This window comes from Seriola lalandi, unplaced genomic scaffold (assembly GCF_002814215.2).
Source record: "Seriola lalandi dorsalis isolate HSWRI2012SDOR001 ecotype SW California unplaced genomic scaffold, Sedor1 jcf7180002054569, whole genome shotgun sequence".
NCBI classification, from domain to species: domain Eukaryota; kingdom Metazoa; phylum Chordata; class Actinopteri; order Carangiformes; family Carangidae; genus Seriola; species Seriola lalandi.
Window position 1 is genome coordinate 987,676 of NW_019525122.1, and position 13,250 is coordinate 1,000,925.

A 13,250-nucleotide genomic window follows, 5' to 3' on the forward strand; every position below is an offset into this window, starting at 1 on the left:
CGCCCGCCCGCTCCTTCCATTGCACACATATTGTGTGACCACCACAGGCAGATGCAGAGGCCTTATTCCACCCCCCCATGGATTGGCTTAGACCATCATACTCCCCCTCCAACCGCCACCACCACAACCACCACCACACACACTTTCTCTTTTTCACAGACATCCTCCTCCAGACAGCCTTGCTGCCTGATTCCTCTGGGACATCCTGGTCTCCAGTGCTGGCAATGAACTGAGTCACGCTTTAGGATGGAGTGAGAGAGGGTGAGAAATAGAAAGCTAGAGATGAGGTTGGGCAAGATGCCTCATATGGAGGACAAGGATTTCCAAACATTTTTCGCTAGCTTTGCTTTCCCCATTCTTCTTTCATACCACGCATTATTTTCTATCAGCTGGCTTCTTTTTCGCTTGTGATTTGTTGGGGTTTTTTTGTATCATGTTTGTCAAGTGTCTTAAACACTCAAAATGATAACGCAGACAAAGCAAGGTATTACAGACCTTTCATGCCAGTGCATTATTTATTATTTACTATCCCAACTTAAATTAGACCCTCAAATCATGTCAGATCTTTATCGGGATGTTTTGCAGTAGCTCAGTACATTTTTTTACACAAGTCTTGGCTCAACAAATTTAAACTTTGATAGTTAACAGATGATTCAATCGCCCTAATGTTTCCAAGCCACAGCGGTTGTTGCATTTGGGTTGTCTGCAGTCGTTGTGTTGAACTCTTCAGTTTGAACTTCATCTCTGTGTACTTATAAGAAATGAAACAAGCCTGGTGTCATGTACGACGATCACCAGGTTAGGCTTTGCCTTCACCCAGTGGTGACACTCTCACCAGTTGCCCTAATGCATTCATCAAAGTCCTTGCTGGCAGTTACCTTAGGTTCAAACAAACTGCTCAACTGTGATGGCGAGAAATACTGTAACTTCCCTTTACTACAACATGATATGTTCCAGTGTGTATGTCATAGCCTCCAGCTCAGAATCGACCAGTAGTAAACCCTCCATTCATCCATTTTCCATTCACTTGTCCATGGCTGTGGAAAACACAGCTAAGCATCCTTCACTTGTGACTTTGATGGATCTTGAGAACTTGTCAGCAAATGTAATCTCTCCAGCATGTCCTGGGCATATCCCAGAGACTTCCTCTCTCCAGAGGCAGGAAACTGTCATCTTCCATCTAGAGTGACTCCTTGCAGGAAGAGCAGAAGTAACTCCTGCTGCCTCTCAGTTCTTAACAATGCTTTGAAGAGTAACATAGTCATTAAGTCATTTTATCCACTTGTATCCATTATTTCATTGCTGTCTCAGTACTCAGGGCTGAAGGTGAAGGTCGGGCTGAAGATGAGAAAATGGTTAATTTTGTCATAACTCGATCTTTTTTAGCAGCTTCTTATCTTCCCTGAAGATAATCAGACATTTAAGCCTAAACAGCTAAACCAGGAAAAGGGCCTATTCTGTGGAGTGTAAAAATTATATTATAGGAAAGCCATTCTTAATGTTCTAAACGACTGCACTGTAGTTACGTTGTGTGTTTCACACTCTAAAAGATGTCTCAGAGTTCTTCGCACACCTCTTGGTTGTTTGGTATCACTACGAGTGCACAGCAGATATTCAATGTTCTGTGTGTGTGTATTTATTTCCTTTTTCCATAAAATTGCTTGCTGCTGGTGAATTGACATCACACCTCTTAACAAAGCTCCTATGGTCACTGAAGTGAATTCCTAATTTCCTTGTTGTTTTACAACATAGAGCATTTTACAAGGACATGACTAAAATAACTGCAGGATTTTTTTCCCAGGAATTTCAGGTTATGATGATGTAATGTTGTATGTTCTGCTGATGTATACGCAAGAAATGTTGGAGTTTGAACTAATATAACTGCAAGATCTGCAGTTTCTACAGGGGTAACACCCTGGAATAAATACCTGTCTTCTGCTTGTTTGAACTTCTGCCTTCATAAGCCTATCCTCCAAATTTTAGCCCTCCTGTATGTGAACCTCGGGGGATGATAGATTATTAAAAGATTTATCAGACTGAGGAATATGCCAACACTTAGAGAGAATATACTCATCCTGGAAAGCCAACAGCAAAGAAGTTTTCAAAATCTTAACTTAATACTGATGGAGTCGTTGCTTCTGCCGTGCCTGATCAACAGGCGAGCTCCAGCCTCACTGCCTCACTGGGAAATAAATAGACATTAGTACTGATTAGTCAATTACCTGCAGCTGTGACTGCAGCTCTGTGAAAAGCACTGCGACCTCCCACTGCACAGACACCACGTCGAAACTGTTTTTCTGAGTCCAATACAATACGCCGTTGCATTTCCATCTCCTGTTGCAATAAAGCGCTTCTCTAAATGCGCCGACTGTAGCTGCTTTTAAAACTGAACATATGGTCACCACAGCTGTTAAGTATCTGCAAGTCACATGAAAACACGTGTCATTGAACTTTTCAGTTGAAATGTTGAGTATTGAGTTTTATATCTGATAGAGTAGTCGAACCTCCCTCTCTCTCCCATCTCCCCTTCTCCTGGTGAGCAGCCTGGCCGTCTTTCTCATTCATCCCAGCTGTGGATGAATTCACTGGATGATTTCAAATGATGCAAACAGTGTCTGAGTTTTTTGTTCTTTTTCAGTCTCATTAATTTCTTAATTACATTTCTAATATTGGCAACTTAGGGCCACTCTTTCTCAAAGCCATGACAGCCCAGATCTCCTTTGATCTTTTGAGTTCTAGGGGATGAGTGCCACTTTGCTCTCTATTTGATAAATGTAGCAAGGCAAGTGGCAAGTGTTATGCTGGGCCACACAATATATTTTTTTCTTTTTTTTTATTGGATGGGCACTTTGAATAATTTTTCCGCGAGGAAACATGAAGCCACGCGTTTATATGCCACTAAAAACATAGCTCACTGTGACTGAATGAATATAAGATATAGTGGAAATTTTATAATGGCATCAATAAATAAAACATATTAAACATGGACCAACATCTGGCCAATAGCGGAGTCATGTGAAAAAGTCAGGTTCCACTATGACACAATACACAATATAAAATGAGCATTTTAGTTCCCAACATCCCACGCCTGTTATGTAGGGCCATTATTGTTCTGATCGTTAGATCCTGACATTAAAGGCTTCACATGCTTAAGTTTTGTTCAGATTATTTTTAATAAACATATTATTGGATTGGGCTACTTAAGACACTATTGCCTCACAGGATGTCCTCTTTTTTAAATTTTTTTTGTAAAAATTGGAATTTACTTGCATTTTCTTATAACATATAAAAAGAATCTGACCTCAAAACTCCAACAAGTACATCTTCTCAGATGAAATCATGGAAGCAAAGAACTATTGAATTTCATGCATCAGTGAAAAAAAATCATATGCTGTTCAGAGTGAGTCAAATCAAAGGTGAATGGACATACTGTTCATAAATAGGAACATGGCACATATACACACACACACACACACACACACACACATAAACATAAATAGGCAAGCCCTCATACATGAAAACATACATGGGTTATAGCATGCACCATATACTTGATGGGATAGTCAAAGCACATGCAGTAATCAGCGTGGATCCTCTTGTGCGTCATTCAGCGTGTCACGGTCAGGCCATCAAAAACCCTTGAGAGCAGAGACACTCTATCTAGCTTTTGTCGGCTTGTTCTCCCTGTCACTTTTCTCCTCCTATCTCTTCCCTCCACTCTCTCACTCTCTCACTTCATATCTCTTTTCCATGCACTCGCACACACTGTCGGCAGCGTATTATTGGAGGGTAATTAGTTCCTTTGGAGTGTCCACCACTCGCTCCCAGGCTCATCCTGTTAAGCACATGCCTGATCAAAGACAGGCCATGGCTCTTTCTGCAGCTTTAGGCTCCTGTAGTCACGAGAGGCAGACTCACTGTTTGGCTTGCTAATTCTAAATCAATGTGGCTATTTAAAGGTGAAATGCATGACTGCTTGACTTGGCTTCATCCATGTCAGAACAAAGGCTTGTCACTTTGTTAGAGCAATGTCACAAAGACTGGGAAAGGAAATAGCACATGTCTGGTGAAATGAAACATGACTGTCAAGTTGATTTGATGTGATGTTCATCATCTGAGGCAAAGACAGTTTTGTCCACAATGACTTGAGACAAGTGAGCGGAGAAAAGACAAGACACATTTTGTTAATGACTTCTGGAGCAGTTTGTGACAATCTTAACAGTCAGTTTTTAGCCATGCTAGTGGTGAGACTCTAGGGATGGAAGTGTTGGTGGATCCACCACTTAAGTCCAAACTTAAATATCTCACCAACTATTGGATGGATGAAATGTATGGTCCCCAGCGGAAAGGTGAAATTACATGTGCCCTGGAATTCAACTATAACTTGACCGTTGCAAGAGGTAGTGTATATTTACTGAAAGGAAGGCTTGATCTTCATAAATCATCTTTCATCATAAATGTTTTTATCACTCACTGTCTGTTACTTTCACATGTACACTCATTATGCACTCATTTGCCACAAAAATGAATCCTTACATTAAATGCCTTGGAGTGTGGCAAATAGTAAAAGTTGAGTGCAACTGAGGTGAAAGTGCAAAGGTTATAATTAACTTCCTTTAGATTAGGGGTACTTAAGATCTTCAGTGGCAGAACAAAGAAGGGAATTAACGGAGTGACTGTGCCAACAGATGAAGAAAAAAATGATTGGCTTTATTTTTTTATTTTTTGTCACAGTGAACAAAAGGTCCAATTAATTGACTGATTTTAATTGCCCTGGTGACCCCCCGCCCAATTAGAGGCTTAAACAAGGTTCTGGCAGGAGCAGCGAATCAGGGAGCAGCGGGCAGTTTTTAAGGCAGGTACCAAGAGCTGAAATTACACAAGTGTCTCTCCAGAGAGGCATTTTCATTAAGCTTTAAGACTCGGCTCGCCTCTGCCAGTGACCTCAGAAAACTTCTTAACAGTTTTGAAGCCACTATAATATAACATAACTTTTTACCCATACACTAGAGTATTGAATCTAGATCTGACCTGTTCCAGTTTTTTTTTTTAGTCAACATCTTGGGATAGTTTTGTATTAAAACAATTCATGTTGAAATTAACTTGACTGTAATTAAATCAACTGAACTTTTTTTCAGATTTACTACCCCGGATGTCTTTGGTTCATCAGACTGATGAAAGCAATGCAGCTGAAAATGTTTGGGGTTATGAAAAAAAAAAAAAAGAAAAGCTGCACGACCTGATTTTCATTTATCTCAGTGGACTTGAATGGCTTCAGCCTCCACTGGTCTGCGCACTGCCATATGTGCTCTTATCTGAATTTGAAATTGAGTGACTCTTACACCTCACCATGGATTTAGAGGAGGCAGTGATAAAGATTTAAGTTTAGTTGTAAGTGTAATAAATTAAGTCATTGCATACTTTCCCATTTGCTGCAGCATTCTGTTCCTGTTTTGACCTTTACGTGGGACTAAATATTGTCTGGAGTCGTATGTGTGTTTGTGTTTGTTCATCGTTTTATGTGCACCAGATGTTGTGATTATATAAGTGCTGTGTGTTTTAGAGATTGAATTTTTAGTCTACCCCAAAGATGTGTTAGTCCCCTGTAATTTAAAATGAACTGTACTGTACTAATTGTACTGTATAAATGGTCGAAGACGTGTTTTCACAGTGTTTCTATAAATTTATTGTTAGGCTGTAACATTTGTTGACATGCTTCAGATTTAGATAGCCCCTAAAATAAACCAACGAGGGATAAAATTCAATTCAGACTGTTATTTCCCCTTGGCCTTAGCAAGTCTGATTTGTGAACATAGAGCAAACGGACAAGTCTCCTAAAATGAGGAACTGCACAGACTGTAATCTGATATGTACGTCTGCAAGATATCCATCTAAGTGTACTCCCAACAGCAATAAATGGAAGAGCTGCTTTGTGGCTCTACGGGCAGTGAAAATGAAATACTTGTTTGAGCTTATAGGGTCTTCAAAAATTATATTTTATGAAAGCACCATCCTTGGTCCGAGGTCTACATACATTCTCATTTTCAAAATCTATATCTCTATAGAAAACAACACGAACCACCTACTTTACTGCGCTTACACTCTAAGCATGCTTACTTTGGTGAACTAGTTTACAGTAATACCCTGCAATTAGTAATTGCAGTTTGTATTTTCAGTACATATTTTGATCAGTTTTTGATCATCAAGACTGCCTCTAAAGCAAACTTGTAGGCAGCCTAACCTACACAGTATTTCAGTTGTTCCCCTTTGCACCAGTTTTAGTGATGAGATGTGACACACAAATTATTAAGAGATGATAATGATGTAAATTATGAAGAGTAAGCAGATGGGGAAATGTCACTGTAAATTTGTGAACCAGTTTTACATGCTTCTGGTTTGTAGAGAGTTAACTGACTCCCACAGACAGAAAGTGTCCCATGTTTTATTTAGATGTTGTCAAGGAAACAAACCTTTTCAGTGAATGTGGCTATTTGTGTGTATATGGGTTGTGGCCCATTTGCCCTCTTCCATCTCTAAAATGGTTCATGCAGCTCGCTAAGTGCAAGTTTGATGGTTTGGGACTGTGTTGAATAATATGTGCGCCACTTCTTGACTTGAAAGCTACAGAGGTTGGTCTCTGCTTTGAAAAAAAAAAGTGTGCTTGAGCAAAATCAACCAGTCAGTTCAAAATCCAAGGGGCACACTAACACTGTCTCAGTGGCCAACATGGAAATAGCTAAGTTCTGTTGTTATCCTGTGTTTAGTTAACCAGAAGAAAGAGGTTATAGAGGATTTGTATTGAGGACTTGGAGCCACCATTGAAGCCACTGGCACAGTGTTTCTGAGGTTGTGCTGGTGGTGTGAGTGTGTGCTGTCCCAAGAGAGGCAACATTTTCTGCTTGGACAGGCGTGGGTCTATGCGCCATCCAAGGCATCAGGGTTTCTAGTGGCAGTTGCCCACGATATGACCTTCAATCGATCCTGACAAAGGGCACAAACACGCTCAGGGACACGTCATTCCTTTTTTTGCTTAAAGCATTTTGTGTTTGGAGATCTGCTAAAAGCTTTTAGGCTTTGCCTTCACTGTTTAAACACGCAGCTGAAATGCCTCTCATAACACTCTTCGATCCGATCCCTCACAGCCTCCAGAGCAAAGAGACATCGATTAAACAGTTAAAGGGTAATTTCACCTACATCAAACTAAAACAAACTGTATTTTCCATTTTTCCACTCACTCCAAGGCTTGGGTTTATTTGTGCCCTGAACTCCCAGGAGCTTTTCTCTCAAAACTTCAGAATATAAAGTAAAACTATCTGCACACCTAAATATCACTAGTGGCTGGGAAAAAATATGCTTTCTGTGATCATGGGGAACGATTTGATCTAGGGATGTGTGTTGCTTCGTCTGTCTGCTGGAGCTAGAAAGTGAAAGAAAAAACATTGAGGCAATGTCCTGTGAAAGAGTGCAACTATCATAAGAGCATAACAATCATCAAAAACAATCATATTTTGTTTAGAGGACACTAATGTTAAATTATTTTGGTAATGTTGAAGTCAGGTTCAATTTTCTTGCAGTTATGGTCTTGGAGGGCGTCTCAACACCCGAATTTCAACACAGTAAATTAAATGTTTAATAACTGTTTCCCCCTCTGTCAGTGCCTTTATGCCATTGTAATTGCTCATCGTCTTCTTCTTCCATTTCCTCCTCTTCTTCTTCTCTGTTTCATTAGACTGCTTTTCATCTAAAGCGGAGGACAGATTGTTTCGGAGGTTGTTCCGGAGGTACAACCAGTTCATCCGACCAGTGGAGAATGTATCTGATCCAGTCACAGTGGAGTTTGAGGTCTCCATATCTCAACTGGTCAAAGTGGTAAGAATAGCTAATTGTCTCTAACCAAAGAAATAAGATGTTTTATAAAAGCACGTGGCTCATCCATTCATCTAAGTTCCTTTTGCTCTGATGACTAATTCACCCTTTTCCGTCCTCACAGGATGAGGTGAATCAGATTATGGAAACCAATCTGTGGCTGAGACATGTGAGTGATATTCATCCTACATGCGATGTCTGTCAGATTATTTGTACAACAGTGATTTACACTAAGTTTCATCTTTCAGGTGTGGAATGACTACAAACTGAGATGGGCCCCTGTTGAATATGATGGGATTGAGTTCATACGAGTTCCCTCCAATAAGATTTGGAGGCCAGACATTGTTCTGTACAACAAGTAAGTTTTGCTAACAGACGGTAAGATGTAAATAGGCTTTAAATAGACATCACCCGTCATAGGCAACCACATATAAACCCCATCAGGTGGCTTTGGCAGTAGTACCATGATGTACAGTAGTTAGCCCTCTAAAATTTTCATAAGTTAACATCTTATTCTTATTCTTCTAATGCTGTTTATTTATGCTGACCATCTCTTGACCTTTTTGAGGTAAATGCTTTAATGGCCTCTAAGTGAAATGACATTTACATCTCCCTGAAAACTCTCTCTCACAGTGCCGTAGGTGATTTCCTTGTAGAGGACAAAACCAAGGCTCTGCTGAAGTTTGATGGCACCATCACTTGGATTCCTCCAGCTATTTTCAAATCATCTTGCCCCATGGACATCACCTATTTCCCCTTTGACTACCAGAACTGTTCTATGAAGTTTGGCTCCTGGACGTACGACAAGGCAAAGATCGACCTGGTGCTCATTGGCTCAAAGGTCAGTGGGTCTTTCTAGGTCACAGGGGAGAAAATCCTGGCTATTAGCAATTTTATTCTAACTTTTATTCTAGCAGTTTTATTATGAAATATTTGCATATAATATTTTGCTTTTTTGTGGAACTTGTATTTTATCTTTGTAATTATAAAATTGTTAGCAGGAACATTTTAGTACTAAGCCAAATTACCTTTTTTTATAATTTCCTCGATTTGGGCAAAAAATTAAATCCCCCTCATTTTGTTGTCAGAAAACATTTAATGAGGCATCACAGTTTACAAACTTATGCCAACTTCTGAACATGTCGAACTGTTGCCCCGGTGGCTCAGCTGGTAGAGCGCGTACAACTTAGGCTCAGTCCTTACCGCATGCGGCCACCTCTCTCCCCGACTTTACTGTCACTCTCTCACTGTCCCTATATGAATAAAGGCAAAAACTGCCCAAAAAATAACTTTAAATAAACTAACTGGATTTTGAATTTCATAAACAGAAACTGTGAAACCTAAAAATAACTTTTTCCATTTGCATTTCTGCAGGTAAACCTGAAAGACTTCTGGGAAAGTGGAGAGTGGGAGATCATCGATGCACCGGGATACAAGCATGACATCAAGTATAACTGCTGTGAGGAGATCTACCCAGACATCACCTACTCCTTCTACATCCGCCGCCTGCCGCTCTTCTACACCATCAACCTCATCATCCCCTGCCTCCTCATCTCCTTCCTCACAGTGTTGGTGTTCTACCTCCCGTCTGACTGTGGCGAGAAGGTCACCCTGTGCATCTCCGTCCTCCTCTCCCTCACTGTGTTCCTGCTGGTCATCACCGAGACCATCCCGTCAACGTCACTTGTCATCCCTCTGATCGGCGAGTACCTCCTGTTTACCATGATTTTTGTCACGCTCAGCATCGTCATCACTGTCTTTGTGCTGAACGTCCACTACCGCACCCCTATGACTCACACAATGCCGGAGTGGGTCAGGGCTGTGTTCCTTGGGGTGCTGCCCAGGGTGATGCTGATGAGGCGTCCTATCGACCAGGGCTGCTCCTCCCCTGCTATTACAGCAGGAACAGGAGGAGGAGGAGGAGGAGGAGGGAGCAGCGGAGGAAAAAAGAAGAGAAAGAACAGCATAGGAGGAGGAAGTGGCACAGGAGGTGTCAGTGTTGGAGGTATAACGGGGGGTGTAGCCTGTCCACCGCTGGATGGTGGTGCGGGGGGAGGAGGGGCCTCCTCAGCTGGTGGCTCCATGAACTGTGTGGAGTATGGCGAGATGAACCGGGATATGAACAGGAGGTGCCCCTACAGAGGCAAGGAGGTGCCGACTCCTGTCCCTCCCCCGATGGTGCCCCCTCCTCCTCCCCAGGCACCCCAGGCACCCCAGACCCAGGGACCCCAGGAATCGGGGCCGCCCAAGGTTCCGAGGCCTCTGAATGCCCCGTCGCCTGTCAACGCTGTTGTTGCCTTCTCTGTGGTGTCACCAGAGATCAAGCAGGCCATCGAGAGCGTGAAGTACATTGCGGAGAACATGAGAACTCGCAACAAAGCCAAAGAGGTACGTAAGCAACTAAACAATTGTAGCTGTCTCTGTTTTTTTTCTGCAAAATGACTGGAGAAAATCTACTTGCCCTAGAAATATAGAAATGTTGTTATTGTTGTTCGTTTATTTTGGGAATGATAGCAGTAGATTGCATCTTCCCACTTAAACCATCTTTCAGCAGAAGGTCTAATAATACTATAAAAGTGTGATTAACAGTGAAAATCCCCATGTGTGCAGTGAGTAAAATCTGGGTTTGTAGAGATAGACAGAAGAGAGCCCACCAGACATCTGTAGCTGCTCCTCATCTCTGCTTGAGGCTAATAGCTCGAGGCTGTTATTATGCACTATTAGCTTAAGACACCTGAGCCTCTGACTGAAGTGTTGGCAGCTGAGTTTCATTGTGTGTCATGTAGGCGGCAGGTTTTTGACGAGGAAGAAGAATGTGTCGAATAAAAAAGACAATAGTATTATTATTGTATTAAAGTATTATTGTTGCATACACCGATTACTAGCTCCTAAAGGGAGACACAAACACAAGCATAAGATGAGGGAATGACTCAATCTTGAGGCCATAGCAAAACCAGAGAGCCATCACAGAGGCCTAACCAAACCTTAACTATAACTCTGAGATGTTTAATCTCAAGTCGTACCTTAACCATGACCTGGTCCTAACCTGAAATCAAGTCTTAACACTAAAATAAACATTCCCCTCCCACCAATAGAATGGTGTGAATAGATTTTGTCTTCACAATGCACCCAGCCCACATACAAACACGCGCACACACACACACACACACACACACACACAAACACACACACACACAACAAAGCTATACGGCATGTGTGTTATCTCTGCAGTGTGTGAATGTCTACCTAGCTTAGTAAATGGTGTAGAAACCATTTAGACGGAGCTAAAAAGGGACTGTAAAGCTGCTTGTTTGTTGCAGATGCAGGGCTTTGCTTCTGCCTCCTTCGCACTCTGGATGGTCCTGATATGCTTGTTGCCTCAGCTCCATCTTTTCTTTGAGGCATGTAGAATAGCCATACCGGCTCCTCTATAGGCAGACAATGGCATTATGGTCAGTGCAGCCGTGATCGTATTGTTCACACCTGACTGATCAAGGAATACGTGCAATAGCATATATATATACACACACACACACACACACACACACACATATTGTATAAACTCAAACAACGGCCAGATGCATGGTCGTAAACACTGATGGGCCTTTCAGCCTATATCTTCCACATAAACACGCACACTCCTCATAGCCATACAGCTCTGGTGTTGACACAGTGACATACAGTGAATGTGACGGTTTGTGCCACTGCTCGAGATTTCACAATTACCATTAAGCAAAGGTCGCTTCAAGTCTTTTAGGGAAAAGAGAGAGAGCGGTGATAGTTCATGAATTTGTGTGCCCTAGATATTTTGTCTTTTTTCTACTTCTACACACATCTAAATTCTCGTCCTTCCTCTCCCCAGGTGGAGGATGACTGGAAGTACGTCGCCATGGTCATCGACAGGATCTTCCTGTGGGTTTTTGTGACAGTGTGTGTGCTGGGAACTCTGGGACTTTTCCTCCAGCCGCTCATCAGCTTCTTTAAATGACACATTTATCTTTGTCCTGCCTCTTTCTCTCTCTCTTTGTCTACTTCTGTCTGTCTGTGTAACCCACTTAAATTAGTATGGGAATTATTCTTCCTGCAGCTCTTTCACATCAAACTCTGGGCTGTCGTCTTTCTCCATTTCTGCCTCTTGCTCTTCTCTGGGATTCCATCATCATCCATCATTTCTAGCCCTCAGCTGTCCGTTTCCTCACATGACTTACCCACATGTCCCTCCCTTTTCTTGGCCTTTCAGTGTGCATGCAGTGTTGTTATCCAGTCTTCTATTCTCCATTGCTGTTTTATTTTCCCAGACATGATTATCACATCTGCTCTCCTCTTCTTCCCGTTTTTCCTCCTCTCCTGTGCCATGGTTTGACTTGCCGCTACCTACAGCTTATCTCTTCACGGCCGTCTTCTGTCTGCCGTTGTGCCCATTATTCTCTGCATTCTCATTGTTATTGTCCTGTCTTATACAATGTTTAACATTGTCGGGTAATTGCTTAAGTAATTATCATCATAATTACTGTAGAAGAACCTCTTAAGATACGAATCACTAAGAAAGAGTGACCTGACTACCTGTGAGTGTTGCAATAAAATTCTTTCGTCATAAGTCAGTGCAATAAATACAATATACTTTTGAGAAATGTGGACCAGTATGTCCCTCTAAAATTTCTAAATTAAAGAATACTTAACAATTTTTTGACAGCTGGTAATCATATGTACAACCTTATGATGTAAAGGACATTTGATGGTGCCACATGTTTTTCAGAATGATTTTGTTGATGTCAAACACCTGCAATCATCTCTATGTTTCCCTGTACATACCTATGTCAAATATAAGTGAGTTATGCATGACTTCTGAAAAGGACACCGGCTATGGCTGTACACAATCGATGATGACGTGTTTTCCACATGTGGTCAAACTACATATACTTATGCACCGCACATAAATTCACAACATCAGTGCAAACTTAAAATAATTTGCACAATGTAGATTTAACTTGTAAAAAGACTTGAAAATGGCCAAACTGTCCCAAGTCATTTCTAATAATAAAGAACTTCCTGGACTCAAACTCCGTCTGGAATTTACATCATCTCCTTGTGATCTCTGTGCGTGTTTCCTACAGTGCTACGGTTCTCTCACACAATATAAAGATATAAAGGTGAGGTGTAATGGAGACTCTGAATTGAATATCGAAGTGAATTTATTCATCTGTCTGTGTGGCCACCTGCCCTGGGAGCGCTCTGAGTCTTGTCCAGTGTGAACTGGAATAGTTCCCAGCTCCCCACAACCCTTAACTGGATAAGTTTTTTTTAAATAAAATTGATGAATGTATAGAATACATCATGACTATGCATATAAAATCAAGGGGGAATAACGCTGGAATAGAATTTTA

The 13,250-nt window shown here is 41.5% G+C and overlaps 1 protein-coding gene across 1 annotated transcript in view; it reads left to right on the plus strand.

The window, feature by feature from the left end:
- The window catches only part of LOC111662739 (neuronal acetylcholine receptor subunit alpha-3-like), a 16,957-nt gene extending 4,031 nt beyond the window's left edge, over nucleotides 1–12,926 (plus strand). Inside the window, exons 2-7 of the mRNA XM_023416700.2 lie at nucleotides 7,730–7,869; nucleotides 7,991–8,035; nucleotides 8,115–8,224; nucleotides 8,500–8,707; nucleotides 9,241–10,254; nucleotides 11,729–12,926. Of these exons, the coding sequence (XP_023272468.1) occupies nucleotides 7,730–7,869; nucleotides 7,991–8,035; nucleotides 8,115–8,224; nucleotides 8,500–8,707; nucleotides 9,241–10,254; nucleotides 11,729–11,854 (1,643 nt within the window). The 3' untranslated portion in view covers nucleotides 11,855–12,926. The remainder of the gene's footprint in view (nucleotides 1–7,729; nucleotides 7,870–7,990; nucleotides 8,036–8,114; nucleotides 8,225–8,499; nucleotides 8,708–9,240; nucleotides 10,255–11,728) is intronic.
- Nucleotides 12,927–13,250: the final 324 nt, after the last annotated feature.